Source organism: Dermacentor variabilis, chromosome 1 (genome assembly GCF_050947875.1).
Source record: "Dermacentor variabilis isolate Ectoservices chromosome 1, ASM5094787v1, whole genome shotgun sequence".
Classification (NCBI taxonomy): domain Eukaryota; kingdom Metazoa; phylum Arthropoda; class Arachnida; order Ixodida; family Ixodidae; genus Dermacentor; species Dermacentor variabilis.
In genome coordinates, this window is record NC_134568.1 from 263,138,149 (window position 1) to 263,153,158 (window position 15,010).

Below are 15,010 nucleotides of genomic sequence, written 5' to 3' on the forward strand. Positions count from 1 at the left end.
TGTGGCCATGTAATATGCCATATCTGCTTACTCAATGCATGATACCTTTAGACATCAACAGCTGATGTGCTGTTGCTGTAGCTTGGTGGGTGGACTGAACAGTTTATGCTTTTTTTTTTCTCCCTACCTTTCTGTTTGGAATTCCATTGTTCACTCAGCCTTTATGTATGTCCTTGAATGTTTCTTTTCCATTTGTTTTCCTAACATACTCTAGGCACCTAGCACAGTGCCTTTGTGTTCAGCAAGGCAGTTAATTGTCTTGCATGCCTGTGTCACTTCTTGGCACATGTAATCAGGCTTCACAGTGCTTGAGACATTATCCCATTGTCCTAGTGCATACTATTTTGATGGGTAAGCCATTTTTTTTATGAACAATAACTCGTAGTTTGTTTTCATATGGCTGTTAAACGTGGGCTCAACTGTACATGCTTGCACTTCAGTGTTTAGTAGGGGAAAATGAACTGTAGTCGCTCCAGGAGAGCTTGTTTTGGGCTAGTTGTTGTCTATGCTTTTTGAACATGTTGTTTGCACCAGAAACGTGTTTGGCATGCAGTAGCTCTGCTAGAAATGTTATCATGTGCTCCATTTTAGTGGTCGTTTTAAATCATAGCATCGTAATAGCGGGTTGCTTGTGGGACATTCTTTTTCTTTGCGTCCTCCTTTTCTTCATTTTGCAGGGAATGTCAAAGGTTACTGTACACATGGTGGAAGTTGACATGACTGGTTTGAGACTAAGCATCAATGAAAGCAACATAGAAGTTCCCTTTGCATCTGTGCATTAGGTCCATGTACATAGTGACTACTTAGTGGCTTTGTTGTACAGTTATACAGAGAAGCGGCCTTCCAGTGCCCATACTTTTGTAATCTTTTATTCATTTTTGTAGCTCAAGACAAACAGCTCAAGACAAAACAATACATTCCAAGGGCTTTCAAGAATACATACTGTATTGGTGCCTTTACATATAAACTCTGCAGCCTAGTCTTTGTTATGAATTTTCAACATTTTATAGGTGGATATAGTACCGGTATACTGCCATGATAAAGCTGGATCCTAGCATCTGTGAAGCACATTTTAAAGTGCCTTTATCAGTCCTTTTTCTACATTTCTGTATTTCAAAACTAGAGCACCGCACCCTGCTTGTAGTCATTTATTTCTTATCTATAGTGACAGCCAGCCTTTTTTTTTTTTTTTTTCAAGTCTTTGCCAGCCCAAGAGAAGCAGTTTTCAGTAGTTGCATTATGTAACTACAGAGCATATCATTTATTTTCTCAGTATTCACAGCTACTAGAAGCCCAAGCACAACTGAACTTTCTCCATTATCAATATACAATTCATTTTATCACTGCATATACCTCCTTTATTTCCTGAACCATTGTGAATGAAAGCTGCAAGTGAATATATCAGGACACCATGCAGATTAGTGTTTCAAGTGCATAATACATACTATGCAGTTAACATATAACTGCTGTAGCTAGTAATGTATGCCACCAACAATAAAGATGTGCTACTGTCCTATGCTGGTCTAATCAATGTCTTGATGAATGTTTAGTGACATCACTCCGAACTTTTTTTTACAAAAAGAGAAACGAAAGAGTCCACAACCACATTAGCAAGTGTTGTTTCAGGTAAGATGGAATTGAAGCATATTAAAATTGCAAACCATAAAACATATAGCACAGCTATCAAAAAGTTAAGATACCTGAAAGCATGTGCATAATGAAAATTCGTAGTGAGAAAAATTGTGCTGGCTGGTGCACACCACGAATTTGAATAAGTGGTGGCGCGACATAACAGAAGCATCAGACTTCATTTGGCTTTTAGTTCTTCATCAATGTCCTGTTTCAACATTGTTTCTTTATATTTCGGTGTGTTTAGTACCTTATCTGATTTACTCAACTGCATGACTTTGGAAGACATTCAAACTCCATATTATCATATTGCACATGTGAAATGTAAGACCATATTTGGTGACAATCCAGTGAAGATAAATAATAGAACTTCATGATTTGCCTTTAGTGTTTGTATACATGTTTGTGAATAAGGCTCCCATGTGGAAACTGAAACGTTAATCGTAATTAACCTTTTGTGGTCGGTGTCTTGTTTTATTTCATCATGGAACTTCCCTTCCTACAAAACAGCGATTATGCCAATCCTGACTGGTTCTTATTGTAGTCGGTCTCCTGAAAGAAAGCTCTACAGAACCATACTTGTGGGTGCAGTCACTCGGTAGTAAATTTTCTTCTTTTACTAATATAAGCCATTTTCTTCCTGGAAAAAAAAAAGTTCACGATAGATTTAGATTGAGTGCTTCATGCTGGATAAAAAGCGCATTTGACAGAGGAATTTTGTGAGCATTTTTTTTTTTTCATATTACTGTATACACTGATGCAATAGCCACACACAAATTTGAGCAAAAAGATTATACAAGAAAATTTTCTTACTTTTATGCATAAGCCCTTCAAGCACTGTACATGCAATTGTACAGGCTAAGAAACCACCTCAATATTAGAAGCTCACAAAAATGATGCCTTAAATGCATTGCAACCATCGTAAGGCTAAACCTGTGCTCTAAATTTGGTTATGTGCCAAGTACGTTAGTCAAAAATGCCACACCTACCACAGCGGCTTAGTGGCCATGGCATTGTGCTGTTAAGCAGGCTGTGGGTTTGATCACTGGCTATGTCGGCAGCATTTCAACGAAGGTGAAATGCAAAAATGCTCATATAGTTTCACATTATAGAACCCCACGTGGTCAAAATTAATCTGGAATTCTCCACTGCGTCATCTCTCATAACCCTAGTGTTTCTCCAAGACATTAAACCCCATGAATCAGTCTATAAAAGAAGTTAAGATAGATGTCCACATCTTTGCTGCAGTGCAGTGTCATCGTGTGACGGGTTTCATTTAATTTTTGACAGTAATCATTTGCACTAGGCAAATTTCTGAAGTAGCTATCTGTTTCGTAAACACATTTGTGAATGAAATATTCAACATGGCTCCTGTGCTTCACACATTTTTTTTTAGATTTCCAGCATGGAGTCTACATTTGTATATCCAACAAAACTGATGAAAAATTCAGGATTCGAAATATGTCCTGCTGCTGCATATATTTTTGTAGCAGTACCAGTATTTTATTTTATGACCTGAAATACCCAAAAACACGTTTAAAACAGAGATCTCAGGGAACCTTGTATGGCAAGGAATAATTGTTTATGTACTATTATGAAGCTGCTCATTTCACTCCTTGGAACTTTGTAAAAAAGATTGTTTAGATTATAGTCCTCTTAGATAGTACTGTTCCTCCGCTGATGCTATGCAAACTACTGCAGCAGTCTACTGCCGCTATGATAGCGCTCAAAATATGGCACTCCACACAAAGCTTTCTTGCAACACTTTAACACCCTTTAACAATTTTTTGGGGTCCCGAAAAGTGTAAAAATGCAATGTACTCAAAAAAGACTACAATAGACTTCAACTTCAACCACTTATACCAGATCCTGGTTTCCTTGCAAATGTTCTTCCCATTGCTGTCCTGTTTCAGGCAGGATAGGATAGGAATAAACTTTATTTGTCCAACGGTTATTGATGTTGGTGCCCGGGGCTAGGCTGCCAGGGGTCCATCGCCCGAGGAAAATCTTTCGAGATCCTCGGCAACGGCCCTGGCCCGCTGGACGGCCCACTCCTGGTCTTCAGGTGCCTCGTTGAGGAGGGCGGCTTGCCATCTCTCAGCGAGGCGCCCCGCTTCAGAAGGTTCTGCTGTTGTATTCCCCCTTCCTCCTTGTCCTTGTTCCACGTGGCGTTGGCATTCCCAAAGCACATGGGCCATATCGGCCCGTTCGTGCTCGCACCATGGGCAGCCGGGCGACGGGTGCAGCGCGGGCCACAGGTGGTGCAGGTGGTAGGGGTTGGTGAAAGTGCCCGTCCGCAACCGTCTCAAGTCGACCGTCTGGGACCTGTCTAGGCGCCCGTGGGGTTGTGGATATTTTCTTCGTTCTTCCCTATAGTGACCAAGCACCTCTCTGTACGTTGCCGGAAACTCCTTGACATCGCAGTCGGCGTCCGCCGCGATTTGTGTTGTATTGGTAATGACAGCGGCCGCACCAGACGGGGTGGTCGCCGCCGTCGCCGTCACTCCTCCGCTGGGGTCCCGCACAACGTCAGCGGCTACCCTCTGGGTGACCGCATCGTGGCGGGTAAGCTGCCTCGCGACAAGGTGGGCGCGCTCGTTGTGGATGGGTGGAGTGTCGGTGCGTCTTCGGCCGTTAGCATTGTTGCTGTCATTATTGTCATGGCTGTTGTTGTTACTGCCAAGCTCCCCGATGTGCGCGGGGAACCACTTGAGGAACTTGTTTGTAATCGTGCTGGATCCAAAGTCCCCGGCCCAGGCGTTTAGCATGCGCGCCACATCCGCGTACACCCAACCTTTGGTGTAGTTCCGAATCGCTGATTTGGAGTCGCTGATGATCAGGTTATCCTCCGCACCTCCGTAGAGTACCGCAAGGGCTATGGCCATCTCTTCCGCTGCTTCGGCCAACGGCAGCCTCGCTGATGCCATGACTCGGATCGTTCCTTTTGTATCTACGACTGCCATGGAGAAGGCGGCCGCCGCCGCCGTCGGCCGGCCTTGTCTATGTTGCCGTTGTTGCTGCTGCCGTTTTTGTCATAGTAGCAGTAGTGATGGTGGTGCTGGTAACTGCGGTTCATCTCGCACATTCCCTTGTAGCGGCAATGGTGGTCGACGTTCCTCGTCGCCATCAGAGTCACCGAGCGACCGTGGGTACCTGGCTGCATCGACGAAGAGGACGCCTTCTTGTCTTCCATGCTTCTCGAGGATTGCTACCGCCCTGCGTATACGTCTTTGCACTACATGCACCGGGTGCATATTCTTTGGCATGTTTTCTGTCTGTATGGCGTCCCTGACTTCCGGTAGCAGTGATTCCTTCAGTCCACGTGCCTCGTGATATCAAACCCCGAGCAAGTCTAGGATTCGTCTTCCCGTTATGGTGCTCGACAGCCTCTCCATCTGCGCGATTCTCTGAGCCTCGGCGATCTCCTCAAGCGTGTTGTGTACGCCCAACTCGGGGACCCTGTGGGTTGGCGTGTACTGGGGTACTCCCAGGGCGGTCTTGAACGCCCTGTGGATCGCCACGTTCAGCTTGTTGGTTTCGCTCCTGTTCCAGTCGGCGTACACGGCGACGTACGCCATGTGGCTCAGCGCGTACGCCTGTATCAGCCTCGTGACGTTGTGTTCCTTCATTCCTTTCCTCTTGTTCGTGACCCGCCGCACGAGGTGTGTGGCGGTGGCCACTTTCTTCTGCAGCCAGGCAACCAGCTCGCGGTTGGCACCGTTCTCTTCCAGCCACAGGCCGAGCACTCGCAACTTGGACACCGTCGGTATTCGGGTCCCCTCCCTCGTCGTGGCGCAGACGCCCAAACGACGGGTGTCTAGCACGGCCTGTGGAAGGAGTCCTTTCTTGCGCGGCCTGTGGAGCAGGATCTCCGACTTGTCGGGTGAGCAGACGAGTCCCGTGTCTTCGAGGTGCCGCTCCACCTCTCAGACGGCCCGCTGCAGTCGGTCTTTCATTTCGCCGACGCTTGTGTTCTCCGTGGTCCACACCGTCACGTCATCTGCGTATATCGTATGATTGATGCCCTCTATCACGTCAAGACGCTCCGGCAGGCCAATCATGACGAGGTTGAAAAGCATGGGGGAGAGTACGGAGCCCTGCGGCGTTCCCGCATCACCCATTCGGACTGTTCGTGGCGGGGCCCCATCGATCTTGACTGTTGCCTCGCGCCCATTCAAGGAGCTGCTGACATATCGGTGGAACCTTGCCCCGAGATCGATTCGGCTGATCTTGTCCAGTATGGCCATGTGCTTCACAGTGTCGAAGGCACTCTTGAGGTCTAGCCTTAGTAGGGCGCGCACGTGTGTGCTCAGAGCGTTCACGACCTGTTCCTTGATCTGCAGCATGGCGTTCTGCGTTGAAAGTCCCTTCCGGAAACCGATGATGTGGGGGCCGAAGGCGTCCTTCTCAAGCAGTGTCGTCACCCTGTTGAGGCAGGCATGCTCCATCACCTTCCCGACGCAGGACGTGAGGGAAATCGGCCTCATGTTTCGGACGTCCAGCGGTTTGCCCGGCTTTGGTATCAGCATAACGTCTGCGGTCTTCTACTCTTGCGGAATTCGGCCCTCCTTCCAGCACGCGTTGATGTACTCGCTGAGCTTCTCGATGGCGTCGTCGTTCAGGTTCCTGAGGATTTTGTTGGTGGATGATCCTGTCAGGACCGGGCGCCGAGTTGGTCTTCAGCAGCTGGAGGATTGTTCTAATTTCCTGTACGGAAAAGTCCGCTTCCAGTTCCTCGTTGGGAGCCCCGCGGTACTCTGGGTGACTCCGCCCTTCCGGGCGTGCGAGGTGCGTCTGCGCGATCCCTTCCGCAAAGGCCTCAGGGCCGTCCTTGTACTTGTGTTGCAGCTTGGCCATCTCTGTACAGGTCGCCGTTCTGGTGCTTGCCGGGTCGAGCAGGTGCCTGAGAATCTTCCAGGTGCATCTAGCGCTCATGTTCCCGTTCGTGTCGCACAGCTCCTGCCATTCTTGCTCGCACAGGCGGGCACAATGCCTCTCGATCTCCCGGTTGATTTCGGCAATCTTCTTTCGTATCTTCCTGTTGAGTTTTTGCATACTCGCTCTCCGTCGCATGGATTTCTTGGCCACAACAAGATGTGCCAGCCGGCTGTCCACTCTGGACGGTTGGGGAGCGCCGTTGTCTACGGCTCCGCGGGATCTGTCTGCCTCTTCTTTGGGTGGTTCTTGTCGCCAGTCCGTCCGTTCGATCTCATCGGTGGCTTTCTCTATGTCCGCGAGTAGTACTCTGCACCATTTGCTGATGTCTTCGATCGGGTCCTCCTCCTTGTCTTGCTCTCTATTTTTCCGGAATCTGTCCCAGTCTACGATTCTCGCCTTTCGGCAGACGTCCTCCTCGCTTTCATCCTCTCCCACGGTCACGCACAGGATCCTGTGGTCACTCCCCAGGTCCTTGAAGGAGTTTGACCAAGTGACCACGCCCGTGCCTGACCAGCCGGAGAGGTCAGGGGATGTGTTGCGGCGCACTCCCTGTCCGATCCTGGTGTGCGAAGCAGGTTCGTTGAGTACAGTCAGGCCGAGCTCGTCCATCAGTCCGGCTAGCCTCTTCCCTTTCGGCGAGTCGGCTCCGTATCCCCATTGCGTGTGCGGCGCATTGAAGTCTCCGCATATCAGCAAGGGACTGGAGGCGGCCTTGGCCATCGCTTCGCGAAAGAAGGAGTCAAAAGTGTGAGTGCGGTATCTTTGCGAGGGGGAGCTATATATGTTGAGCACGAAAAGGCCGGTTTTCCTACTTCCAATACTCGGCACGACTTCGATCAGTATGTGGTCTATGTCCCACTCTTCGTGGAACACGAGTTCGTGTTCGATGAAGGCCATCCCGCGCTTAACCAGGGTGCACACCCTGATGTCCCTCCCTATGGATTCCTAGGGGGGACCGCACGGCGCATAATCCGGGAGCTGGGCCCGGTCGAAAGGTTCTTACAAGGCAATCGCGACAGGAAGTTTGTTATTGGCAAGCGTTTTCATGTATTGCACCATCGTTGCTTTCTTGTTTTTGAAGCCCCTGCAATTCCACTGCCAAGCTATGCGTTTGTCGGACTTGCGGGACACAGCCATGATTATTATGCAGAGGTGTTGGGGGGACACAACTGTCCGTGCGTCCCCTCTGCCCCGGTGTGGGTGGTGTTGGCGTTGTTGTCGCTGGCGAGGATGGCCGGTGCATTTACCGCTTGTGACGATGGTACCCCGGCCCTTCCAGGCAGGTGGTGGTGATGTTGCTGTTGCTTCAGCAGCATCGTCGCGTGTTCCAGATCTTCGATTCGCTTATTCATGGCCGCGAGTTGGGTGTTAACCGGTGCGTACTGCGCGTTCCGTCCCGCGTCGGATTCGTTCAGCCTTGTCAGGAGTATGTCAGACATTCGCTCCGTCTTTTCCGTCAGTTTGTTCACCATCTCTTTGATCGTGTCGATCTTTCTGGCTCCTGACCTGGGTCTCTTCAGTGCTTGTGCGTGGTCCAAAGCGTCCTCCGTAGGTGGCGTATCGCTTGTGCCCTTGCGCTTGGAGCCCGCCGGCGCTTCTTCTTCGCCGCAACACATGTCCATCTGGCCTACTTCGCCTCCTGTCGTGGTCGCATCGCCTCGCTCGGCGGCCTCGCGGGAAGTGAAGGAGGAGATCCTCTCATGAGGGGATTCTCTCATGCCCTTGAAGATTTTGTTGAGCGTCTGTTGCAGCTCGTCGATTTTCCTCGCTGATTGTTCGTTCTGCTTTCTGGCCCTGCCCAGCTCTTTTCGAAGTTCCTTATTCTCTCGCTCCATTTTCACCATCCTCGCGGCCAGGAGGGAGTTGGGGGCTTCCCTCGTGCTGCCAGAAAAAGAGGGTGCTCTCTACAGAGTACCCATTTCTTTCCGCGACTATGTCAGACCTGGTGACCTTGCCCGGCCCTGTCTGTATCTCTCCATGTGTGGCCCGCACGCCTTCTGGCAAGGGGCGGTTTCGGACCATAGTTTCGGTTTCGGATGCAGCTTCCACTCCGACTCCGGCTTCGACTTCCGTTGTTAGGGCTGTTACAACTTCGGCTACGTCTTCTTATCGGCGAGAGGGATCCGGATCTCGAGCGACTTTGGCTTTTTCCCTGCGCCATACTGTACCCCGATGGTGATGACGAGCATGACGAGCACATCGAAATTGGATTTCACCGCTCTTTCTGCGCACGCGCGAGGAGCAGTAGTTGCCAATGGGGTCGCCACGGAGGAAGGAAACTCGGGAGAGGCCCTGACGTCACTCTTTGTGAAGCCTAAAGTGAAGAGGAAGTTGGAGTTGCTCATGGCGTTGCTCTGCCTATTGGGCCAGCTCTCCTCTCTTGTTTACATTTCTCGTGAAACCACGCCGCGCTGCGCGCAACCGGGCAGCTCGGACGTGTGCGCTCCACAGCAATATTAAACAATCGTTAGCACGTTAGTATGATTCCGCCAAAGAGGGCAAAATTTCCCGCGGATATTCCTTCGTCCGTTGCCATTGCCGTGGCGCGGTACATTGCGTACAGCGTTGCATGCGCGTTCATTTCACGAACTTTAGTTCCTCCTGTCCCACCTGGCCATAGCAACATCCGGTAGAGCACGGTCCAGATAACGCAGCGCAACAAAACACAAATACAAACGCGAACCTGCCCGCACGGCGCCTTTGCCACGGTACAAAACCTCCGTGTTGCTCCGTAGCAACACGTGTGAGCGCACAGAACAATAACAAAGCCGCCATTGTGGCCCGAAAGGCGTGGCCACAGCAGCAAAGACATAAAAAACAGCAAAAAAAAAGAAGCTACTATGTCATTTCCTCCACACTTTTCTCCTAGCACATGGAGGGGGTAGGGCCTCTCCTCAGTTTGCTTCCTCCATGGGGTCCGCTGAGGGGTCGTCTTTCCTTCTTCCAATGTGTGTTCCCTTTCTTCTCTGCTTCTCGCCCGCCACCTTCTCTCCTTCACTATGTGTGGAAACTTATATTTTGCCTTGCACATTCGGTCGGCCGTGGGGTGCGCAAGTTGGTTCTTTATTTTATGGGGTGCGCCTCGCCGCAGATCCGGCACTTGGTCGTGCACTCGTGTTCGATGCTGAGGTTCTTTGATCCGCAGGCCGGGCATAGTTTGATCTCCGGTCTTGAGCATACGTCGGGTCGGTGGCCGAGCCTGCCGCACTCTTTGCAAAAGTCAATCCGTTTCCGATACAATGATACTCTTATCATGATGCTATTGAAGTAAGCCCATGTGGGGACTCTGTTTCCCTCATACAGCAATATCACAGTGGTCGTACTGCCGAGCCGCTTGGCGTATGTTCAAAAGAGATTTCTCGAGTTCACCAGGGCATGCATGAGCTGGTCTTGCGTATACTTCAGGGGAATGTTGCGGATAATCCCTTTTGCCATTTGCTCGAGTGCCGAAACGTACGCGTTGGTCTCGTGCCTCTTCCCATTGATCGTCAAAACCTTGATCTTAGCGATTTTCGTCGCAGTTGTTTCGTCCGGTGTGCTTATCACCAGGATGTTTTGCATGGGATTGGGACAGATCGTGATCATCTCGTCGTCGCCCACTACCGCTTCTTTGCGTATCGCCTCATCGAGACTCATTCCGCACGTGTTCCTTATATTCAACCCGTCTTTCGGTCTAACAATTACCTTGATATCATCCCTGGGTAGTCTGGGCATCCTACTTGCTCGTAGAACTTTCTTCACTATGCTTCGGCCGCCTCGGGGCATCGGGCTTCGCGAGCGGGTGTCGTCCTTTGGGTAGCCATCTGGGTAGCGTTCGTGCGGTGCCTTCTTCTGTGTGTAACTTTGATCCAACCGTCCGCAATGCCTTCAGCGTCTTCTCCCACGGAAACGCGTTTTGCATCGTTGGGTCCGTTCTCCGGGGTCTCCCCAGTTTCTGCCTCGTCTATCTCCATCTCGGTGGTATTTCGTTCAATCACCGAGTCCAACGAAGGATGCGCCAAGCCCAACCATCCTTAGGCCTGGCCGCGCTCACACGGGACTCGTGCGATTTTCGTGCCTTAAAACCTCGCAAAGTTCACGCTCACCCAAAAAGTTGGTATCCTTGGGTTCGCGATGACTTGATCTTTCAGGTGATATGCCGCTTTCGGGTGTAGGACTAAAAAAAACTGCGGAAACACTCATAAATCAATGGAGCCGAGAAGCTTCCGCTCCCACTGGCGACTTCTTCTTCCGTTTCAGGCAGAAGACGACACTATTTAATTCAATTCAGTTCATTTTCCCGAAAACCTCCTGGAAGATTTTCTGTCTTAATCACTGGCTGCCATCTAGTGTGCAAAGTAGGGGACTGCTGTGAAGGCTTAGCTTAACCAAATGGGCAGTTCGTGTTAAGTGGAAACCAACCAAGCACTTGCACATTGTTTAGCGTATGCAGAGATTTGGCTTAACTAAATTTGTTTTAATGGGTGTATACTGTATGGCTTGAAAAGATAAAATTGATTAGGAGATAAATTTCATTCTATCCTGTGTGTACCAAACGCTATGTATTTTCAGATTTATGAATATTATAACCCAATCTCATCTGCAATGAACTTAATTAGGCTGCTGTTGGCAAAGAGGACAAAATTGCGCCCTTACATTAAGAGCTAAATAAAGTAATTTTCTTGTGGAGAGGGCGACAAACCCAGCCTAGCCATGTCAAGTTGTAGTCATTCTCATAGTTGGTTTTTCTTGTACCTAGTAGTGTTATCCATGCGAGTCTTTACAAATCTGTAAAACAGATTCATTTTGCGTACACAAACATCTTCATTGTTGTGAAGGATTATTAGCTTAGAAAAAAAATTTTCATCCTCAAGCAGCAGTGCTCTAATTTTATATAAAATTTTGTAATATAAAATGTGCAGTTAATACTTGCCTTATGGCATTTTCCATAGCCTGTGGAGCAGTTTCATAAAGTTGAAGGTACGATGCAAAGTGAAGCCCTCATCACCTAAACTGCTGCTTGGCAGATTGTTGCTAATGTGCCGATATTTCTCTTGAAGATGGCATCCATGAAATGATGACATCCCTGTGGAGATGTGGTGATTGCGAATATATGCAGTTGAGATAGATAGTAATGCAGGACAAGACAAATGAAATTTTTGGCGTAGAGGCCTCATAACATATTTTCTTGATAAACTTTGTTTTGGCAAACTTAATTCCAAAATGGCTCCTCGAGCAATTTGGGACCAGGAGACAAAGCACCACATGCACGCCTTTGCAGCCAGTGCTAAAATATTGATGGCAAATGTGTTTCCTTTAAACAAATTGTTATTGGTGATGAAGGCATGCTATATAAACTTTGACTTTGAAAGCAAGTCTCAACTTAAGACGTTAAAAAAGAAACTGTCGTCACTTGTGGAATGAAATTTAAAACAACAGGTAGTAAAGCTTGTTAGTATGGCTGACTATAACAAATTGTAATGCAAAAAGATTGATCACAAGCTGAATAATGCAGACACAAACAAGAACTACACTTACACTAGCGTGGCTAATGGAGCTCCACCCTACTGCATCACTAAGCACTACCATGACATACTTCAAAACTGCTGTCGTTTGTCTCTTCTCTGCAAGCGCGTTAATAAGAGAAATCATCTGCTTTTCAGTCCGCCCTGTGTGCTTCCTGTGCCTTATGGAGAGACAATGGCCTCAATAAAGTGCATTTAAAAAATCACTTGGCAAACGCTTTTGTGGTTATTACCTTGTTCTTGTAACAGAGCCTTCAGTTTGTTTTGGAAAAAGTATGTTCAGGCTTGTCATTTAATGACAGAAAAATATGCACAACATTTGTGATGAGTAAAAATCTTCTGGGTCAGCTTCTCTGTAAACAAGCTGGTCTAACTGTGCATTTAGAGCTCATCAAGGATAGGTCTAGCAGATCTAATAGAAGTTAATACTTTAATAAGGCACCATTAATGCAATAAGGAAAAAACAATTGCTAGGCAAGTTGTTACAGCGAGCTCCAGTGCACACAATTGGGTCTGGTCAGCTTAACATCTTGTACCCATCTTTTCACAGCACAATATCGTGGGGAATGCAATAATATGTGTGCATGGCATTGATGGAGCATAATATTATGCAGATGCCATGCACTGTGGGAATCGATGCAAGCAAAGCTTTCTGTGGTGTTTGCTTTGATTGACAATAATTAGAAGTGATCTTGATGGCAAATGTTTAATTTCTTCAACGTTTAGTCCAACACAAGAGTGGTGAGCTCATGTTAAATGTTACCTTGCATGCACCACTGCTGTTTGTCTGTGTAATACACAGAACTCACAGGGGGAGGTGTTTGCTAGAGGCGTTATTGTGCGCCATACTTCATAATGTCTCATTCATTGCCTCACATGGCACGTCGCATCATGGCAGAAATATTAAACTTTATTATGGGGCTGTACATTCCAAAACCACAATCGGATTATGAGGCACACCGTAGTGGCGGACTCTGGATTAATTCTGAATTTGTAGTGTTCCTTAACATTCCCTAAATCTAAGTGCACGAGGGTTTCTTATCTCCCCGCCATTGAAATACGGCTGCTGCGGTCGGAATCAAACCCACGACCTCGAGCAATGCCATTGCCGCAAAGCTATCGCGGCAGGCACAGAAGTCTTGATTTGACGTGTGACCGCTTCTATAGTGTCTCCTAGAACCTACAGTGTGCTTTAATGTGGCTCTGCTTCTGCTGCCCTGTGTAAGTTGTTCACTTGACATATTTACATGGTACTTATTTTTCAGAAATAGCAGAAATGTACCGTACTGTACCTTGAACTTAAATTAATCCTGCTTGCCTGCGGCCGCTATCATGTCTTTAGTCGTAGCGTTTCCTAGCTCACCTCCCCCCATGTATGGGAACTGCGAGCGAAGAGTGGCAAGGCTGTTCACTCATTCCGCGACAGCATCGGTTCTACCCGTTCTCTGCTTCCTCTCCCCCTCTTCTCTACTATTCTATCTACCTCCCCTCTGGACTTGCATGTTAGTAGAAAGGTAAGCACTGCAATTTCTACAGTGCTTTTGTGGGGGGTCATGGATAATTGCAGCTGTCAGGAGGCTAATGTGGTTACTCCCAGAGAGCTCCAAAGGGCATTGTGCACATTTGACATGGTGCAAGGGTCCAAACGAGTTGCTCATGTCGCCTTTCCTCTTTGCCGCACTCCTGTCATGTATACACATGCTTTGAACCACCCCCTGACGTGGTGTGCCAGGCAGCAGCAGCAGCAGTGGAAAAGTTGATGGAAGAGGCATGAAAAGCTTCGCTTTAAAAAAGCATTACTCACCTCCATGCATGTGTCGGACACTTGTTTCACTATAATTTCGCACTAGAGTTGAAACTACAAGCCGTGCTTCGAGCATTCAAGACTGCACTCAAGGCTGTGCTCCAGAGAGAGCAAGGAATATTCTGGGACACATGCATTCAAATGAATGCGTTCCTTATTGGCTGACACTAGTCATAACATTCCACTACAGAGCCATATTATTGTGAATGTACATCTGTTCAAGGCCTTCATAATGAAATGAAATCACTCCAACTGTAAACCAGCTGATCTGAAACCATCTGCCAACTGATAACCATAGCCTCAATTTTATGGACTGAAAACTTATGAACAATATTGCCTCCAAACAGTAACCGCTTTGCTGTCCATGCGTATAAACCTAAGTAAGAGGACCTTGTACGTTGGACCGAAAGGTACAGCAAGTGGAACCATAACCGTGATTTTATTACTTGTATATGCAGGTACACTGTTTGAACACATTATTAGTGAATGAAGTCACTGAAAAAGGTAAATCAACTAGTGACTGGAAATTTACTAATCTGCCAGTGCACAAGTTGGGAAATTGCAAATTACACCATGTAATGAAGGCAGATGAGGTGAGGGGTATTGGCAAATGACTCGAACAGTACAGCATGAGCCGCAGGGTCAGGGTTTAAAAGCATTTACGAGGGTTGTGTATTGTACCAATGAAGGAACCAGCTGTACCTGGTGCTGTACATGGCAAAGAGGCGAGTGACAGCAACATTCAAGCTCCTGCGGTGTTGACTTATTTATTCATTTCAATACCTTCAAGGCCCGAAGGGGTTAAAGGAAGTGGGGAACAATTATGCACAGAGAAAAAAAACAAAAATAATGCGGCTGCTAAGAGTATAAATAACATTCAGCTACAGTTTTAAATGCAATTACATCAGCCAGTTCAGCAATAGATGTGGGGAGGTGGTCCCAGTCATTTGAGGTACTTGGAATAAAAGAATCGTAAGATAACTTTGCACGAGAGAAAGCAACATGTACTTTGTGTTGGTAATCAAATCTGTTGGATATGTAGGATGGCTTTGAAAGAAGATCATGTTTTAATTGCAGATTGCGATAGACTTTATGAAAAATAAATAAGCGAGACAGCTTCCGTGTGAACAAAGAG

At 47.7% G+C, this 15,010-nt stretch overlaps 1 protein-coding gene across 3 annotated transcripts in view; it reads left to right on the forward strand.

Annotated features, from left to right (window-relative positions):
• The window catches only part of LOC142563751 (L-fucose kinase-like), a 91,649-nt gene extending 90,111 nt beyond the window's left edge, over window positions 1-1,538 (forward strand). For 2 of the 3 annotated variants that reach the window (XM_075674358.1, XM_075674366.1), the window contains one exon: window positions 678-1,537. In XM_075674358.1, coding sequence (XP_075530473.1) covers window positions 678-782 — 105 coding nt within the window. In that variant the 3' untranslated portion in view covers window positions 783-1,537. Of the gene's footprint in view, window positions 1-677 lie in introns of all 3 variants that reach the window. The other variant, XM_075674375.1, reaches the window with a different exon arrangement.
• The last annotated feature ends 13,472 nt before the right edge of the window (window positions 1,539-15,010 follow it).